This window comes from Trachypithecus francoisi, unplaced genomic scaffold, assembly GCF_009764315.1.
Source record: "Trachypithecus francoisi isolate TF-2019V2 unplaced genomic scaffold, Tfra_2.0 Lachesis_group11, whole genome shotgun sequence".
Lineage (NCBI taxonomy): Eukaryota > Metazoa > Chordata > Mammalia > Primates > Cercopithecidae > Trachypithecus > Trachypithecus francoisi.
Genome location: NW_022681456.1, coordinates 90,933,534 through 90,953,886, shown reverse-complemented (window position 1 = coordinate 90,953,886; position 20,353 = coordinate 90,933,534). Strand labels below are relative to the sequence as shown.

The 20,353-nt window shown below is 38.4% G+C and overlaps 1 protein-coding gene across 8 annotated transcripts in view; it reads left to right on the top strand.

Moving 5' to 3' along the window:
* The window catches only part of IRAK4 (interleukin 1 receptor associated kinase 4), a 37,381-nt gene that overhangs the window by 16,854 nt on the left and 174 nt on the right, over positions 1 to 20,353 (top strand). For all 8 annotated transcript variants that reach the window (XM_033222365.1, XM_033222360.1, XM_033222364.1 and 5 more), the window contains 5 exons: positions 10,809 to 10,923; positions 11,348 to 11,457; positions 16,006 to 16,189; positions 17,371 to 17,433; positions 20,079 to 20,237. In XM_033222365.1, coding sequence (XP_033078256.1) covers positions 10,809 to 10,923; positions 11,348 to 11,457; positions 16,006 to 16,189; positions 17,371 to 17,433; positions 20,079 to 20,237 — 631 coding nt within the window. The remainder of the gene's footprint in view (positions 1 to 10,808; positions 10,924 to 11,347; positions 11,458 to 16,005; positions 16,190 to 17,370; positions 17,434 to 20,078; positions 20,238 to 20,353) is intronic.

The following is a 20,353-nucleotide window of genomic DNA, read 5'->3' as shown; positions in this document are numbered from 1 at the left end:
TGCCTGGCTATTTTTTTTGTATTTTTAGTAGAGGCGGGGTTTCACGGTGTTAGCCAGGATGGTCTCGATCTCCTGACCTCGTGATCTGCCTGCCTCAGCCTCCCAAAGTGCTGGGATTACAGGCAGGAGCCACTGCGCTTGACTGCAGTCATTATTTTAAGTCACAACAAGATTATGTGGAATTTTACTATCATGTCCTTCATTATCATGTTTTCTACTTCCAGAATTCATGAGAGATCAATTGTAGAGATACTTTAAAAAACTATCTACAGAATATATAAAGTAGCATCTATAAAGCAACTAGAGTCATGTTATCTGTAAAGATAAGCATTTACTCTATGTGCTGTTATCTGAAGGCAGATATACTTTAAATAAACATCATTCTACATAGTAGTTCTTAAAATTTAAAAATCTGTTGAATGCTATGGACCCTACCCCTAGAAAAATGTAGTTATGTACATATACACACAATCATACATACAATTTTGGGAGATTCACAAACTAAAGTTGAGAAGCCCTGCTCCACATAGTATCCACATATATATCTGAAGATATATATACTTTATATATAAAGTAGCACCTATAAAGCAACTAGAGCCCTCATGACCAACTATTAATTACTGTAATAATTAGTCATGTTATCTGCCTTCTCAGCATTGACCCTGTGTGCTGGAAAATTGTTGGACATCATCAGGAAAGGTAGGAGGGACAACAACTGCCCTTTAAAGGTCCCACCTCTCAACCCTGTTGCAATGGGTATATTAAGTTTCTAACACATGAACTTGAACTTTTGGGGACACATTTAAACACTAGCATTTATAAACTGAGGTCATATGAAAACAGGTGTTGATCTCCCCGCCCCTGTTTTGCCTACAGCATCTCCTACAACATTAAAGAAATGGGACAACAAGAGAACTAATTCTAATTATTATAGTAATTAATAGTGATTGATATTTGAGTGTGTACAGCATTCCAGACATTGTGCTATGTACTTTATGTGCATTGTCTATCTAACCTTTACAACTGTTACAACTGCCCATTTTGTTTGTTAACTGAGATTTAGAAACATTAAATAGCTTGTCCAAGATCACGTAGCCAGTAAGTGTTAGAGATGGGATTGAAATCCCGATCTGTTTGATTGCAGAGCCTGAACTTTTGATCTGAATCCTAATAGGATTTACCAAATTATACCCGTTAAACCCACTGCTGTAAATCACCAATCATAGTTACTTAACCTCAAGTAAGAAGAATAGACTAGAATTGACTTATGCATGGTAAAAATGATACACACTGAAAAAAGATCAAACTTTTTGTTTTTAGGATTTGTTTTCTCCACTTCTACCCCTACTGTGCAGTTCTAAAATTAACTTGTTCACAGTAGATAATCTGGAAAATACAGGAAAATATTTTTAAAATATACAAAACCATATGCATGCAGTGCTTAAATACCTAGGTGATGGGTTGATAGGTGCAGCAAACTACCATGGCACATGTTTACATATTTAACAAACCTGCACGTTCTGTACATGTGTCCTGGAACTTAATAATAATAATACAAACCATCTCTCAAATACATCACTCAGAGATAACCACTGCTAATATTTTTATATACTTGCTTCATGATGTGTGTGTAGTATTTTCCCATGTCATTAAAAATAATTTGAAAACATTTTAAATTATTGTACAGCATTCTAGAATATGTGAGAATCATATTTTATTTAACCATAGCTATATTTGTTTCTAATTTTCAGTATTAAAAATAAAGCTTCTTTAAAGTTCTTTGCATATAAATCTTTAAATGCAGTTATACTTACTTTATCATCTAGGGTAAAGTCCTAGAAAAAGAATTACTGGGTCGGAATGCATGAACTTTTTAAAGACTTTCTAAATACACATTCAAACATTCAAATGGCTTTTGAGATAGGTTTCAGTAATTTGTATTACTACCAGCGCCAGGCGTGGTGGCTCACGTCTGTAATCCCAGCACTTTGGGAGGCCGAGGCGGGCGGATCACAAGGTCAGCAGATCGAGACCATCCTGGCTAACACGGTGAAACCCCGTCTCTACTAAAAATACAAAAAACTAGCCAGGCGAGGTGGCGGGCGTCTGTAGTCCCAGGTATTCGGGAGGCTGAGGCAGGAGAATGGCGTGAACGTAGGAAGCGGAGCTTGCGGTGAGCCAGATCGCGCCACGGCACTCCAGCCTGGGGGAGAAAGTGAGACTCCGTCTCAAAAATAAATAAATAAATAAATAAACAAACAAACTTATATTACTACCAGCAGTGCATTACAATTTCAAACTTTACTGGTTCCTTATCTTCATTTAATATCATTACGGTTTTTTTTTGTTTTTTTTTTTTTTTTTTTTTTAGATGGAATCTGGCTCTGTCGCCCAGGCTGGAGTGCAGTGGAGCAATCTCGGCTCACTGCAAGCTCGCTGTCCCGAGTTCACACCATTCTCCTGCCTCAGCCTCCTGAGTAGCTGGGACTACAGGCGCTCGCCACCAAGCCCGGCTAATTTCGTTTTGTATTTTTAGTAGAGGCGGCGTTTCACCATGTTAGCCAGGATGGTGTTGATCTCCTGACCTCGTGATCCACCTACTTCGGCCTCCCAAAGTGCTGGGATTACAGGCGTGAGCCACCACGCCCAGCTTATTATTACTATTTTTTAGTAAGTGCCAATCTCTGGACCTTACTAGCAGAATGATCTTGGCCAAGTTTCTTAACTTTCTATTCGTTAATTTTCTCATCTATAAAATAGGATAATAGTACTTACTTAAGTTATTGTGAGGATTAAATAAAGCAGGTAAATCACTTGCCACAATGCCTCGTATATAGTATAAACTCAGCAAATGTTAACTACTCATGTTTAAAATATGCCAATTTGGTGGAAAATGGAACACTTATTGCTTTAATTTGCGCTTCTTAAAATATTTATGAGAATAGAAGAAGTCATATTTGATATAATGAACTGCTAGAATTGTGGATAATTTTGAATGAACAAAATGAATAAGCACTTAAATAATAAAACACTTATCATGTGCCAGATATGTTTCTAGGCTGTCATGTTTACATTTTCTCATTTAATTGTCTCAGCATCCATATTACATAATAGGTACTATTTTCTGCATTTAGCTGATAAGGGAGCTGAGGCTCAGTAAGGCTGTTAACTTGCCATAGGTCAGGTATCCAGGAGGGGGCAGAGCTAGACTTTAAATTTAGGATGTATAACTCTGAGCCCTGTGTTCTTTCATCTTAACACAGATGCCTGCCGCTTTATTATATCGTAGGTCTCTTTAGTTTTATTATTCTCAAGTACATAAAGACACTCAAATTAGGTTATAAATAATCCAGTGTGATTAAAGATCAAAAACATGTAAGTTAGATGTGATTCAAGATCATGTCTGTAAATCAGTGCTTTGAGTTTGTTAGAAAATTCTTGACAGTATTAGCATAAAAATTCAATGGACTTCTTGAAATTTATTTGTGCCATCATTGAATATTGGGCTAAAGAAAGTGAACATCAGCCTAGTCCTTAACCAAACTTATCACAAGTTCTAATAATCTGAATTATTTAGCTTTTACTGTAAAATAGAAAGGTTTGGCCAGGTGTAGTGGCTCATGCCTGTAATCCCAATACTTTGGGAGGCCAAGGTGGTAGGATCGCTTGAGGCCAGCAGTTTGAGACCAGCCTGGGAAACACACAGTGAGACCTCATCTCTACAAAAAAGCTTAAAAAGTAGCTGAGTGTGGTATGTACCAGTAGTCCAAGCTACTTGGGAGGATGACGCAGAAGGATCACTTGAGTCCAGATGGTCGAGGCCACAGGGAGCTATGATTGCACCACTGCACTCCAGCCTGGGCAACAAAGTTAGACCCTGTCTCCAGAAAAAAAAAAAAAAAAGAAAAGAAAATAGATTTTACTTCTTTTTTTTTTTTTTTTTTGTTAATGTTGTCTTTACTTTTATTAACCTTTAGAGAATTATTAAGTAGTTCTTCATTTTAGCCTTTCAAGTTGGGTTAAACATTTAATGCATAAATTATTACAGGCATAAATATCATACTAGATCTATTTAGAATTTAAGTGAGGGCAGTGATATGTTACTTCTATTTTTTTTTTATTATACTTTAAGTTCTAGGGTACATGTGAACAACATGCAGGTTTGTTACATATGTATACTTGTGCCATGTTGGTGTGCTGCACCCATCAACCCGTCATTTACATCAGGTATAACTCCCAGTGCCATCCCTCCCCCCTCCCCTCTCCCCATAATAGGCCCGGGTGTGTGATGTTCCCCTTCCCGAGTCCAAGCGATCTCATTGGTTAGATCCCACCTATGAGTCAGAACATGCGGTGTTTGGTTTTCTGTTCTTGCGATAGTTTGCTGAGAATGATGGTTTCCAGCTGCATCCAAGTCCCTAAAAAAGGACACAAACTCATCCTTTTTTATGGCTGCATAGTATTCCATGGCGTATATGTGAAACATCTTCTTAATCCAGTCTGTCACTGATGGACATTTGGGTTGATTCCAAGTCTTTGCTATTGTGAATAGTGCCGCAGTAAACATATGTGTGCATGTGTCTTTATAGCAGCATAATTTATAATCCTTTGGGTATATATCCAGTAATGGGATGGCTGGGTCAAATGGTATTTCTAGTTCTAGATCCTTGAGGAATCGCCATACTGTTTTCCACAATGGTTGAACTAGTTTACAATCCCACCAACAGTGTAAAAGTGTTCCTGTTTCTCCACAGCCTCTCCAGCACCTGTTGTTTCCTGACTTTTTAATACTTGCCATTCTAACTGGTGTGAGATGGTATCTCATTGTGATTTTGATTTGCATTTCTCTGACGGCTAGTGATGATAACCATTTTTTCATGTGTCTGTTGGCTGTATGAATGTCTTCTTTTGAGAATTGTCTATTCATATCCTTTGCCCACTTTTTGATGGGGTTGTTTGTTTTTTCTTGTAAATTTGTTTGAGTTCTTTGTAGGTTCTGGATCATAGCCCTTTGTCAGATGAGTAGATTACAAAACTTTTCTCCCATTCTGTAGGTTGCCTGTTCACTCTGATGGTAGTTTCTTTTGCTGTGCCGAAGCTCTTTAGTTTAATTAAATCCCATTTGTCAATTTTGGCTTTTGTTGCCATTGCTTTTGGTGTTTTAGACATGAAGTCCTTGCCCATGCCTATGTCCTGAATGGTATTACCTAGGTTTTCTTCTAGGGTTTTTATGGTATTAGGTCTAACATTTAAGTCTCTAATCCATCTTGAATTAATTTTCATATAAGGAGTAAGGAAAGGATCCAGTTTCAGCTTTCTACTTATGGCTAGCCAATTTTCCCAGCACCATTTATTAAATAGGGAATCCTTTCCCCATTTCTTGTTTCTCTCAGGTTTGTGAAAGATCAGATGGCTGTAGATGTGTGGTATTATTTCTGAGGACTCTGTTCTGTTCCATTGGTCTATATCTCTGTTTTGGTACCAGTACCATGCTGTTTTGGTTATTGTAGCCTTGTAGTATAGTTTGAAGTCAGGTAGCGTGATCCCTCCAGCTTTGTTCTTTTGACTTAGGATTGTCTTGGCAATGCCGGCTCTTTTTTGGTTCCATATGAACTTTAAAACAGTTTTTTCCAATTCTGTGAAGAAAGTCATTGGTAGCTTGATGGGGATGGTATCAAATCTATAAATTACCTTGGGCAGTATGACCATTTTCACAATATTGATTCTTCCTATCCATGAGCATGGTATGTTCTTCCATTTGTTTGTGTCCTCTTTGATTTCACTGAGCAGTGGTTTGTAGTTCTCCTTGAAGAGGTCCTTTACATCCCTTGTAAGTTGGATTCCTAGGTATTTGATTCTCTTTGAAGCAATTGTGAATGGAAGTTCATTCCTGTTTTGGCTCTCTGTTTGTCTGTTACTGGTGTATAAGAATGCTTGTGATTTTTGCACATTGATTTTGTATCCTGAGACTTTGCTAAAGTTGCTTATCAGCTTAAGGAGATTTGGGGCTGAGACAATGGGGTTTTCTAAATATACAATCATGTCATCTGCAAACAGGGACAATTTGACTTCTTCTTTTCCTAACTGGATACCCTTGATTTCTTTCTCTTGCCTGATTGCCCTAGCCAGAACTTCCAACACTATGTTGAATAGGAGTGGTGAGAGAGGGCATCCCTGTCTTGTGCCAGTTTTCAAAGGGAATTTTTCCAGTTTTTGCCCATTCAGTATGATATTAGCTGTGGGTTTGTCATAAATAGCTCTTATTATTTTGAGGTACGTTCCATTAATACCGAATTTATTGAGGGTTTTTCGCATGAAGGGCTGTTGAATTTTGTCAAAGGCCTTTCCTGCATCTATTGAGATAATCATGTCGTTTTTGTCTTTGGTTCTTGTTTATATGCTGGATTATGTTTATTGATTTGCGTGTGTTGAGCCAGCCTTGCATCCCAGGGATGAAGCCCAGTTGATCATGGTGGATAAGCTTTTTGATGTGCTGCTGGATCCTGTTTGCCAGTATTTTATTGAGGATTTTTGCATTGATGTTTATCAGGGATATTGGTCTAAAATTCTCTTTTTTTGTTGTGTCTCTGCCAGGCTTTGGTATCAGGATGATGTTGGCCTCATAAAATGAGTGAGGGAGGATTCCCTCTTTTTCTATTGATTGGAATAGTTTCAGAAGGAATGGTACCAGCTCCTCCTTGTACCTCTGGTAGAATTCAACTGCGAATTCGTCTTGTCCTGGACTCTTTTTGGTTGGTAGGCTATTAATTATTGCCTCAATTTCAGAGCCTGCTATTGGTCTATTCAGGGATTCAATTTCTTCCTGATGTGCTGCTGAATCTGGTTTGCCAGTATTTTATTGAGGATTTTTGCATTGATGTTTATTAGGGATATTGGTCTAAAATTCTCTTTTTTTGTTGTGTCTCTGCCAGGCTTTGGTATCAGGATGATACCAAATATGAGTTTGGTATCTCATAACATGAATTAGGGAGGATTCTCTTTTTCTATTGATTGGAATAGTTCAGAAGGAATGGTACCAGCTCCTCCTTGTACCTCTGGTAGAATTCAGCTGTGAATCCATCTGGTCCTGGACTTTTTTTGGTTGGTAGGCTATTGATTATTGCCTCAATTTCAGAACCTGCTATTGGTCTATTCAGGGATTCAACTTCTTCCTGGTTTAGTCTTGGGAGAGTGTAAGTGTCCAGGAAGTTATCCATTTCTTCTAGCTTTTCTAGTTTATTTGCATAGAGGTATTTATAGTATTCTCTGATGGTAGTTTGTATTTCTGTGGGGTTGGTGGTGATATCCCCTTTATCATTTTTTATTGCGTCTATTTGATTCCTCTCTCTTTTCTTCTTTATTAGTCTTGCTAGCGGTCTGTCAATTTTGTTGATCTTTTCAAAAAACCAACTCCTGGATTAATTGATTTTTTGGAGGGTTTTTTGTGTCTCTATCTCCTTCAGTTCTGCTCTGATCTTAGTTATTTCTAGCCTTCTGCTAGCTTTTGAATGTGCTTGCTCTTGCCTCTCTACTTCTTTTAATTGTGATGTTAGGGTGTCAATTTTAGATCTTTCCAGCTTTCTCTTGTGGGCATTTAGTGCTATAAATTTCCCTCTACACACTGCTTTAAATGTGTCCCAGAGATTCTAGTATGTTGTATCTTTGTTCTCATTGGTTTCAAAGAACATCTTTATTTCTGCCTTCATTTCGTTATGTACCCATTAGTCATTCAGGAGTGGGTTGTTCAGTTTCCATGTAGTTGAGCGGTTTGGATTGAGTTTCTTAGTCCTGAGTTCCAGTTTGATTGCACTGTGGTCTCAGAGATAGTTTGTTATAATTTTTGCTCTTTTCCATTTGCTGAGGAGTGCTTTACTTCCAACTATGTGGTCAATTTTGGAATAAGTGTGATGTGGTGCTGAGAAGAATGTATATTCTGTTGATTTGGGGTGGAGAGTTCTGTAGATGTCTATTAGGTCTGCTTGGTGCAGAGCTGAGTTCAATTCCTGGATATTCTTGTTAACTTTCTGTCTCGTTGATCTGTCTAATGTTGACAGTGGAGTGTTGAAGTCTCCCATTATTATTGTATGGGAGTCTAAGTCTCTTTGTAAGTCTCTAAGGACTTGCTTTATGAATCTGGGTGCTCCTGTATTGGGTGCATATATATTTAGGAGAGTTAGCTCTTCCTGTTGAATTGATCCCTTTACCTTTCTGTAATGGCCTTCTTTGTCTCTTTTGATCTTTGATGGTTTAAAGTCTGTTTTATTAGAGACTAGTATTGCAACCCCTGCTTTTTTTTGTTTTCCATTTGCTTGATAGAGCTTCCTCCATCCCTTTATTTTGAGCCTATGTGTGTCTCTGCGTGTGAGATCAGTCTCCTGAATACAGCAGACTGATGGGTCTTGACTCTATCCAATTTGCCAGTCTGTGTCTTTTAATTGGACCATTTAGTCCATTTACATTTAAGGTTAATATTGTTATGTGTGAATTTGATCCTGTCATTGTGATATTAGCTGGTTTTTTTGCTTGTTAGTTGATGCAGTTTCTTCCTAGCCTCGATGGTCTTTACATTTTGGCATGTTTTTGCAATGGCTGGTACTGGTTGTTCCTTTCCATATTTAGTGATTCCTTCAGGGTCTGTTGTAGGGCAGGCCTGGTGGTGACAAAATCTCTAAGCATTTGCTTGTCTGCAAAGGATTTTATTTCTCCTTCACTTATGAAACTTAGTTTGGCTGGATATGAAATTCTGGGTTGAAAATTCTTTTCTTTAAGAATGTTGAATATTGGCCCCCACTCTCTTCTGGCTTGTAGAGTTTCTGCCAAGAGATCTGCTGTTAGTCTGATGGGCTTCCCTTTGTGTGTAACCTGACCTTTCTCTCTGGCTGCCCTTAACATTTTTTCCTTCATTTCAGCTTTGGTGAATCTGACAATTATGTGTCTTGGAGTTGCTCTTCTCGAGGAGTATCTTTTTGGCATTCTCTGTATTTCCTGAATTTGAATGTTGGCCTGCCTTACTAGATTGGGGAAGTTCTCCTCGATGATATCCTACAGAGTGTTTTTCAACTTGGTTCCATTTTCCTCCTCACTTTCAGGCACCCCAATCAGATGTAGATTTGGTCTTTTCACATAATCCCATACTTCTTGAAGGCTTTGTTCATTTCTTTTTCTTCTTTTTTCTTTTGGTTTCTCTTCTTGCTTCATTTCATTCATTTGATCCTCAATCGCTGATACTCTTTCTTCCAGTTGATCGAGTCAGTTACTGAAGCTTGTGGATTTGTCACGTATTTCTCGTGTCATGTTTTTTGTCTCTGTCAGTTCGTTTATGGCCTTCTCTGAATTGATTATTCTAGTTATCCATTCTTCCATTCTTTTTTCAAGATTTTTAGTTTCTTTGCGCTGAGTATGTAATTCCTCCTTTAGCTCTGAGAAATTTGATGGACTGAAGCCTTCTTCTCTCAACTCGTCAAAGTCATTCTCCGTCCAGCTTTGATCCGTTGTTGGCGATGAGCTGCGTTCCTTTGGAGGGGGGATGCGCTCTTATATTTTGAATTTCCAGCTTTTCTGCCCTGCTTTTTCCCCATCTTTGTGGTTTTATCTGCCTTTGGTCTTTGATGATGGTGACATACTGATGGGGTTTTGGTGTGGGTGTCCTTTCTGTTTGTTAGTTTTCCTTCTAACAGTCAGGACCCTCAGCTGTAGGTCTGTTGGAGATTGAGGTCTACTCCAGACCATGTTTGCCTGGGTATCAGCAGTGGAGGCTGCAGAAGATAGAATATTGCTGAACAGCGAGTGATCCTGTCTGATTCTTGCTCTGGAAGCTTCGTCTCAGGGGTGTACCCCGCCATGTGAGGTGTGGGGTGTCAGTCTGTACCTCGTGGGGGATGTCTCCCAGTTAGGCTGCTCAGGGGTCAGGGACCCACTTGAGCAGGCAGTTTGTCCATTCTCAGATCTCAGCCTCCATGTTGGGAGATCCACTGCTCTCTTCAAAGCTGTCAGACAGGGTCATTTGTATTTGCAGAGCTTTCTGCTACTTTCTGTTTAGCTGTGCCCTGTCCCCAGAGGTGGAGTCTACAGAGACAGGCAGGCCTCCTTGAACTGCTGTGGGTTCCACCCAGTTCGAGCTTCCTGGCGGCTTTGTTTACCTACTTAAGCCTCAGCAATGGTGGGTGCCCCTCCCCGAACCTCCGCAATTAGATCTCAGACTGCTGTGCTAGCAATGAGGGAGGCTCCGGGGGGTTGGGACCCTCCCGGCCAGATGTGGGATATAATCTCCTGGTGTGCCGTTTGCTAAGACCCTTGGTAAAGCACAGTATTGGGATGGGAGTTACCCGATTTTCCAGGTGTTGTGTGTCTCAGTTCCCCTGGCTAGGAAAAGGGATTCCCTTCCCCCTTGCGCTTCCCAGGTGAAGCGATGCCTCACCCTGCTTCAGCTCTGGCTGATCGGGCTGCACCAGCTGACCAGCACCTATTGTCTGGCACTCCCCAGTGAGATGAACCCGATACCTCAGTTGAAAATGCAGAAATTACCCGTCTTCTGTGTCGCCCGTGCTGGGAGCTGGAGACTGGAGCTATTCCTATTCGGCCATCCTGCTCCGGGACCCAGATTTTACTTCTAATGTTGTTTAATATTAACAACTATTTGCAGAAAATTATAAATAGTTACAATAAACATACATAAACATAAACATCATGTTAGAAATGTTATATAACATACTATTTTTTTCTATTAAAACTTTGAATAACTTCCAACCTGCAACTGACTATATAAGTATTTATTATAATAATTTTGCATGAAAAATTGTTTGTCACAGGTGTCAACATGAAAACTTAGTAGAACTACTTGGTTTCTCAAGTGATGGAGATGACCTCTGCTTAGTGTATGTTTACATGCCTAATGGTTCATTACTAGACAGACTCTCTTGCTTGGTAAGCTATTTGTTCATCAGATTGTTTGGCTTTTTGTTTATATGCTGGAGTATTAATATTCATTTTGTTACTGGATTATTTAAACCAAATTCGCTTTCATATTTTTCCTGCTCTATGAAAATTATACAGTTGATATGTCAACAACTGGGTTGCCATTTTATTAGGTGGTAATCCTAAATATAAAATTCAGTCAAGACTATACTAGGAAGATGCTTTTATATATTTTTATCTTCAAATAAGAAATGTAAACACCCATTTGAGCTTATTTGGAGATTATTTTTAATAACTTAAAAATGTAGTCCTAAATTATTATTGATATAGCATCATCTTCAGTTGTTGCCTAGAAAAATATTCTGTGTTATATAGTTTCTGTAGATTTTTTATTATTCTTTCTAGTTTTTAATTTGGTTTATTTCTTTACAAGGATGGTACTCCACCACTTTCTTGGCACATGAGATGCAAAATTGCTCAGGGTGCAGCTAATGGCATCAATTTTCTACATGAAAATCATCATATTCATAGAGATATTAAAAGGTAAATGCTACTGTTTAAAAACTTTTGGAAAGCTGTCTTTAAGGAATAATTTGCTGTCACTCTATTCACTATTCACATGCATGTCTTAACCTAGGGCACCTGGACTTTTTCCATCACTCCATGAAAGCTCTTCTCAATAAGGACATCTATAATCTTCCAGTACTCATCCTACTTGACCTTTTTTAGTTGTTTTAATAGTAGTTTATTCCGTTCTTCTTGACCCTTTTGCCTTATGGAAATTAGTTGTTTTCTTAGTTTATGGATCACCATTCTTTTCTGAATCACCTTCATCCTTCATGAGTACTTTTCAGTTCTCTTTCTTTCTTGTGTATTTATCTAGTTAAATATTTACCTACTATAAGTAACATATTAATATATAGAGCTCAACATCAATCAAATCACAAAATACACACATATATATTATATATAATACAGTATAGTATATAGGATTAATATAAAGAAGGTTTTCCAAGAAAGTGATATTTAAGCAGAGATTCAAAGAATGGGCAGGAAATAAGTAGGCACAATTTGAGGGTAACTGTAGAATAGATGATGGGGAAAAGAACATTCTAGGCAGAAGGAACTGCATTTGTAAGACCAGTGGTGAGAGAAAATATGGGAGCATGATGAGTTACAAGAAATGAAATATGCTTTGGGAGCCAAGACAGTAGGATCATTTGAGGCCAGGAGTTGCAGACCTGATTATGTTCCGTGGACAACATAGCAAGACCTCATCTCTACAAAAAAATTAGTCAAACCTGGTAATGCATGCCTACACTTCCAGATGCTGGGGTGGCTGAGGAGGGAGGATGCTTGAGCCCAGGAGTTCAAGGTTGAAGTGAGCTATGATCATGCCACTGCTCTCCAACCTGGGTAATAAAGCAAGACTCTGTCTGAAAAAAAAACAATGAATAAATGCAGTATGACTGAGATGCACAAAGTTATGGGGTGGTGGATTGAAGATAAAACTACAGAGAAGTGTAGGAAGCTAAGTTCTATAGGACCTAATGTGCCAAGGTAAGGCTTTTAGTTTTATCTCAAGTATAATGAGATGCCGCTGAAATTTTTAAGTAGGAATGTGGCATCATATTTAAGTTTTGCAAAAACGATTTTGACTCTAGTGTAGAGAATAGTTTATAAGAAGAAGCAGTTAGTAGTCTATCATAGGTGGCAGTTCGTATGAAGAGAGGTGAGCAGATTAGAAAGATTAAAATGGCAAAGCTTGTTGATACCTTGGCTATGCAGGGGTTCAGGAAGAGGGAAGTATCACGAATGACTCCCGGAATAATGGCATCCAGACTTGCATTCTGGAATGATTATGGTATGATTCACTTATGTAGAAAGGACCAAAAAAAGACCTGGTTAGGTTGGGGTTAGACAGATGGTTAGAAAATGTGAATTCTCCTTTGTACATGTTGTAATTAAGGTTCTTTTAAGATATAGTAGTAGAGATGTTAGTGTGATATACAGATTTGGAGCTGATGGTCTGAGCTGAAGATATAAATGTGTATATTACTTGCATACAGGTGATAATTGAAGTGACTGTATTCACTTGAGGGGAGATGTAGATTAAGAAAAGGTCACAAGATTAAGTCTTGAGGAACCCTAAGACTTAATGGCCAAATAGAAGAGATGATCACAAAAAGGAATCTAAGGAAGTACACATACAGAGAAAGGTAAGGTGAAAACCTGCAGAGTATGGAGTCCCTGAAAATGAGGAAAGAAAGTGTTTCCCAAGAGGGAGTAGTCAAAAAGAATCAAGTGCTTTAATCATTGGATTAGCATCACCATTGTCTTTGGTGACTTTATGGAAACCCATTTCCATGTAGTAATTAGTTTAGAAATCACACTGTATGGCCGGGCGCGGTGGCTCAAGCCTGTAATCCCAGCACTTTGGGAGGCCGAAACGGGCGGATCACAAGGTCAGGAGATCGAGACCATCCTGGCTAACGCGGTGAAACTCCGTCTCTACTAAAAACTACAAAAAACTAGCCAGGCGAGGTGGCAGCGCCTGTAGTCCCAGCTACTCGGGAGACTGAGGCAGGAGAATGGCGTAAACCCGGGAGGTGGAGCTGAGATCCGGCCACAGCACTCCAGCCTGGGTGACAGAGCGAGACTCCATCTCAAAAAAAAAAAAAAAAAAGAAATCACATTGTAGTTGAGAGAGTGAGAGCTAGAGAACTTAGATAGGAGTACAGACAAATCTTTTAAGACATTTTACTAAGGGGACAGCTAGAAATAGATATGTCATTCAGGAAACTTTTTTTTTTTTTAAGAGAGCAGAGACTAAACTGTGCTTATCTGCCTATAGGAAGGATCCAGATTAAGAGGGAGAGGATACCGTGGAAGAGAGAAATGAGATAATGTGTTCAGTAGGGTTCCTGAGAATGTAAGCAGCTCGAGCAAAGGAACTGACCTTAGATGAGAAAAGAAACACCATCTCGGGCCGGGCGCGGTGGCTCAAGCCTGTAATCCCAGCACTTTGGGAGGCTAGACAGGCGGATCACGAGGTCAGGAGATCGAGACCATCCTGGCTAACACGGTGAAACCCCGTCTCTACTAAAAAATGCAAAAAAATTAGCCAGGCATGGGGGCGGGCGCCTGTAGTCCCAGCTGCTCCGGAGGCTGAGGCAGGAGAATGGCGTGAACCTGGGAGGCGGAGCTTGCAGTGAGCTGAGATCCGGCCATTGCACTCCAGCCTGGGCGACAGAGCAAGACTCCGTCTCAAAAAAAAAAAAAAAAAGAAACACCATCTCCTATCCTTCATGTATTGTTGGTACTTTCTCATGTTCTTATCATTGTCTCTTTTCTCCCTGTACTTTTTTTTTTTTTTTTTTGAGACGGAGTTTCACTCTTGTTACTCAGGCTGGAGTGCAGTGGCACAGTCTTGGCTCACTGCAGCCTTCGCCTCCTGGGTTCAAGAGATTCTCGAGCCTCAGCCTCCTGAATAGCTTGGATTACAGGCATGCACCACCACGCTCTGCTAATTTTGTATTTTTAGTAGAGATGGGATTTCTCCATGTTGATCAGGTTGGTCTTGAACTCCTGACCTCAGGTGATCTGCCCACCTTGGCCTCCCAAAGTGCTGGAATTACAGGTGTGAGCCACCTGCCCGGCTTCTCTCTGTGTGTTTTTGCTGAGTGATATTATGTTGATTTTAACTGCTACTTATATGTGAGTGTTTTTCGAATCTGTATTATAAGCTTCCAGTCCTGGATTTTTAGTAGCCCCGTACCAAAAACACTGCATCTGGGTATCCCACAGTAACCTTTAAGTCAGCACATCAGAAATCAAACTCATCAGCTCTTTCCAACCTAAAGTCTTTTCACATTTCCTTTCTGATCCAGTGAAGTCACTATTCATTCTCTCTCTCAAGCTGAAGACGTTCTCATTCTCTGTATCATGCTAATTACAAAATTCTGTAGAGTGAGCCTCAAAATTTTCACTTCCCATTTATCCCATGTTATGACCATTTAGACCCTCATTATCTCTCATTTGCTTTGTTACAAACCTTTGTAGTCAACCTAAATCCAGCCTATCAGTCCTCATCTATTCACTACAATGCTACCAGGTCATGGTCCTAAAAGTTAAGTCTAATAACATCAATTTCCTACTGTGAAAACTTTAGCTGGTAGCCTGTTGCTCACAGGATAAAATTCAAATAATCTCCATGTTTCTAGGACACTCATTCCTTGAAGTTGACCATGTACACCATATCATATTTTCATCACTCTGTACCTGTTACTCCATTTGCCTGGAGTGCCTTTCTTTCCCTCATATAACTATCAACTTCTAATAATCCTTCAATACTAAGCACACTTTTCACCCTCTGTTTGAAATTTTTCCTGCTTTTCCAGGCACATGGTTGTTCTCTCAGCATTTTGTACCTAATATTACCATTGTTATAAAAAAGTATTTATGCCTTTGTCACAGACAAGATTTTAAGACTCCCCCATGCCCAGCAGTGAGCTTAAATATTATACGACATAGGGAGTTCTCAATAAGATTGTGTTGAATGAAAGTATGAAAGCATATAATGAATTAATTGAGATATTTTGGCCATATTTTTTTCTCTTCAAAAGCCAGATAGTACAGAACAAAAGAATAAAGAAATGCATAATTGAGATACTTTGGTTGGAAATTTGTTTTTAAATGAATTGATACATATTAAGAAAGGAATTATTAAAAGTGCCTTGGAAGACTTTGTAGTAATTTACCCTATAATAAATTATTTGTGGAATAATGAAAATATCTCTTACTAATGTAGACAGTTTTATTTCATTTTTATTCTCCTAAATTTTTTCCTCAAGAAACATAAAAAAAAGGACAGTGCTTCTCTTTAGCTATAATCTGAGTTCTAGGTTTATTAATAGAAATTTTAGGCTTTTATGATGCATACTATAAAATGTTATACTCTGTAAATATGTATGTACATAGACATGTATGCATATACATATATACATGCATACATACATTTAGCTAAGGAACTGTTTGACTTTTTTGGGGTGGGGAAAACATTTTTTTTCTTCAAACTTTACTTTTTTTCAGTGCAAATATCTTACTAGATGAAGCTTTTACTGCTAAAATATCTGACTTTGGCCTTGCACGGGCTTCTGAGAAGTTTGCCCAGACAGTCATGACTAGCAGAATTGTGGGAACAACAGCTTATATGGCACCTGAAGCTTTGCGAGGAGAAATAACACCCAAATCTGACATTTACAGCTTTGGTGTGGTAAGTTCCATATACATAATTAGTAAAAATAGTCATTCTGCTATAATTGTGGAAATGAAGTCGAATATTATTTAATACACCTATCTTGTTTAGCTCTCTTATGTAACAACACAAATTTTTCACATTAACCTCTACTTATACCAGAAAGTTTGTAAAAACTTCTTCCAATGTGTAAAACTTTTGAATTTATTTTTGAAATGACTACAAGAAATGATTTTCTTGCCATCTGTGTTTATGAATTAGCATGACACCTAATGCATTAAATGAATCGTGTCATACAGTGTATACTTTAGTCTCACATTTTTTGACATTTACTAATCTACCTGTCTATTCCCAATAAATTTTAAGATAGAATAAGAGATAGGTGTGGGTGGTTAGAGAAGCAGGGGACTTTTTCTTCAATTTGTTTTTTCATATGTGTTTCATATATGGAAATTTAACTTCATAGCACTGTGAAAATAAGGCATAGGACTGTAGAATATGCCTAATGTTTAGAAAATAATATTCTCCTAAGAGCCAGAGAAAATTATTCTTGTGAAGAATCTCTAAGAGGCAGGAAAAGGATTGGGAGTTCCCAGAACATATGTTGAGTGGGGCTGACTCTTTAGTAGAGTTGCCAATAGAAAAGAGCTGCTTATGCTCATGATGGGGTCCGAGATATCCCTGAAGGAGGGATGGCGAGAAATGCCCAGCTCGTGTTCTTTCCACTTTAATATCTAAAAGACATAGCTTTGTATAGAATGATTAATCAAATTTTGTAAACAAGATTCATATTCCTTCTAGTTTATATTTATTATTGTCTTGAGTATTATATATATAATTTATTAGTATCATGTATAATATATGTATATTTTAGAGACAAGGCCTCACTTGGTCACCCAGGCTGAAGTGCACTGGCGGAATTACGGCTCACTGCAGCCTCAGCCTCCTAGGTTCTAGTGATCCTCTCACTTCAGCCTCCCAAGTAGCTGGGACTACAGATGTGTGCTACCACACCCAGCCAATTTTTTAAAAAATTTTTTGTAGAGACAGGGTCTCCCTGTTCTCCAGGCTGGTCTTGAGGTCCTGGGCTCAAGTTATCCTCCCACATCTGTCTCCCAGAGTGCTGGAATTACAGGCATTAGCCACCATGCCCAGCCTGTCTTGTGTATTATATTAATGAAATTTTTTTGTCTTAATAGGTTTTACTAGAAATAATAACTGGACTTCCAGCCGTGGATGAACACCGTGAACCTCAGTTATTGGTAATTGAAATATTCGTTTTCCTCAATCCTTTTTTCTCTGCTTTTGTAGTCTAAATTTATATGGATAAATTTGACATCTAGAAATAACATTTTCTGTTGGCAGTCTTTCCATTGGCTATTACACAATAGCATATGGAAAAAGCATTAAATATTTTTCATTCTCAGCTCTCCCATGAAGTATTTGTGAAGCCTAGAAAAGTCACTTATGTATTCTTTGTTCTGATTTCTTTGTGGGTAAAATGAAAATAGAACTAAATGATTTCTGAGGTCCTCTTTAGCTTATGTTTATTTTGTTACTTTCAGGGTGGCTACTCTTAATAACAGTGTTTTCAACATTTTCAGAAGGGAAAAAAATGGCTTCTATTCAAATTTCTCTCAGAATAAAATTGCTAGTAAAAGTTCTCTACTTATTTCTATCATGGAGTATTTTATTTACAAAGTTACAATAAAAAACATACCAAATTTGCTATTGTTAGGAAAAACGCAAATCATGTATTTCCTTTGCTCTCACATCACAGCAACAATCAACACAGAAGATTTCTGTGACCAAATGTGAGTGGGGAGGATTTCTCTCCACCAACAAGCAGACAGTCTACTTTGCAGCAGAAGTCAGCTGGATCTCCTCCAATTTAATTCTGACACTGTTCCTAGAGATAGCATCAGAATCAGATCCCACAGGTTAAGGGCTCAGTCCCCAAGACTGCGATCCCACCAGACACCAGTCGCAAGTTTAGGCCTCCAGAACTTCTGACCAACTGCCTTCAAGTTGGAGTTCCTGTGACCTCCTCTGTGGGTATGGAGGGCTCAAGATGGAACCCAGATTGATTCACTAACTTGCATGCAGCATATACTTTACCTAAGTTTTCCATCATTTTGCCTAAGGCTTTTTCTTTCAAAATATATAAAAGCCTCAAAACTTTGGCTTGAGTAAGGATGAAATGCAGAAAAACATAAGCTCTATCTCAGTCACAAGTTTTGCATTTCATCATATAATAGTGAAAATCATAAATCTTTGGAGAATTACATTCTTTCACCCATTCTTAAGGTTTGACTGTGATGTGACTCTAATAAGATTTTCGTACAAGCACAGTTAAAAAAAAAATGATCCTTTGAAGAACCCTTATGTCACTAGATTTCGCCATTGCCAAACATTTTCAGAATTTATCTTTTGAAAGTGTTTTTGAAGAGTTTACCTCTCATGAATAGTTTTTTTCATCTGTATTAGTTTCCTAGGACTGTTGTAAAAATATACCAAAAACTGTGTGACTTAAAGCAACAGAAATTTATTTGCTCGTAGTTCTGGAGGCCAGAGTCTGAAATCAAGGTATTGGCAAGACTATGCTCTCTCTGGAGGCTCCAGAGAGAATCTTGCCTTGCTCGTTGGATGTAGGGCTTACCTCCAGGATTGTCCATAATCTGGAATATTCTCATCTTAGGATACTTAATTACATCCAAAAAGGCCCTTCTTTTCCTAATAAGAGGACATTTACAGGTTCCAGAAATTATGGCATAGACATGTTTTGGGAGACCATGATTCACCCAACTTACTATCTTATTCCTACACCTCTCTCCCTGTTAATTATTTTTTTTATCATGGCCTGCTCCCCATTTTTCCCCTCCCTTTTTCTCTTTGATTCAGCAATCTTAGTACCCATAGAGAAGTTTATTGGGTACAGGGAGGAGGAGTCAGGGTCCAAAAGTTGGAGTTGCGCTATTAGAAGCACATCAAGAAGCAGACCACACTGTGCTGCCCACCTTGTAAATGCTGCTAATGGAAACATATAAGCAATTAGCTCATAACATAAATATAAAAATTGGAAGGCAGATGGGTGGAAGTATCTAGAAGGTATAAATAAATACACATTTATATTATACACACACACACACACCCAGTCACGTGTTGCCAAATGACAGGAATATGTTCCGAGAAATGCGTCGTTAGGCAGTTTCATTGTGTGAACTTCATAGAGTGTACTTACACAAACCTAGATGATGTGACCTACTACACACCTGGGCTGTATGGTATTGCTCCTAGGCTACAAACATATGCTGTACAGCATAATACTGTCCTGGATACTGTAAGCAATTGTAACACAATGCTAAGTATTTATGTATGTAAACATAAAAGAGGTACAGTAAAAATACGGTATTATAATCTTATGGGACCACCATCTATATGTGGTCTGTCATTGACCAATTGACCAAAATGTCATTTTGTGGTGGATGGCTGTACTTATTTACATAGAATTTGTCCTGTATGTCTTGTTTGTTTGTTTGTTTTGTTTTATTTTTGGAGACAGAGTCTCGCTCTGTCACCCAGGCTGGAGTAGTGCAGTGGCACAATTTTGGCTCACTGCAACCTCTGCCTCCTGGGTTCAAACGATTCTCCTGTGTCAGCCTCCCGAGTAGCTAAGATTATAGGTGCACACCACCACGCCTGACTAATTTTTTGTATTTTTAGTAGAAACAGGGTTTCACCATGTTGCCCAGGCTGGGTCTTGAATTCTTAATGAGGTTTTAAGATAAGATAGTAAAATGAGAGTACATGTTATTACAAAGTAGATTAATTTAAATAATTAAAATATACATTCTAATTTCCTTCACTTTGATTTGAAGCTCTTAAAGTTTTAACACTCATTTTAAAGCTAGATATTAAAGAAGAAATTGAAGATGAAGAAAAGACGATTGAAGATTATATTGATAAAAAGATGAATGATGCTGATTCCACTTCAATTGAAGCTATGTACTCTGTTGCTAGTCAATGTCTGCATGAAAAGAAAAATAAGAGACCAGACATTAAGAAGGTATAAATTTTGTATACTTATTTAAAAAGTGAAAGGGGTGGGGTTCATCATGTTTTCCAGAGTGTATATTTTAAAGCAAGTGTATAATGTGGTTCTTTTGTTTTTTTCTATGTCTT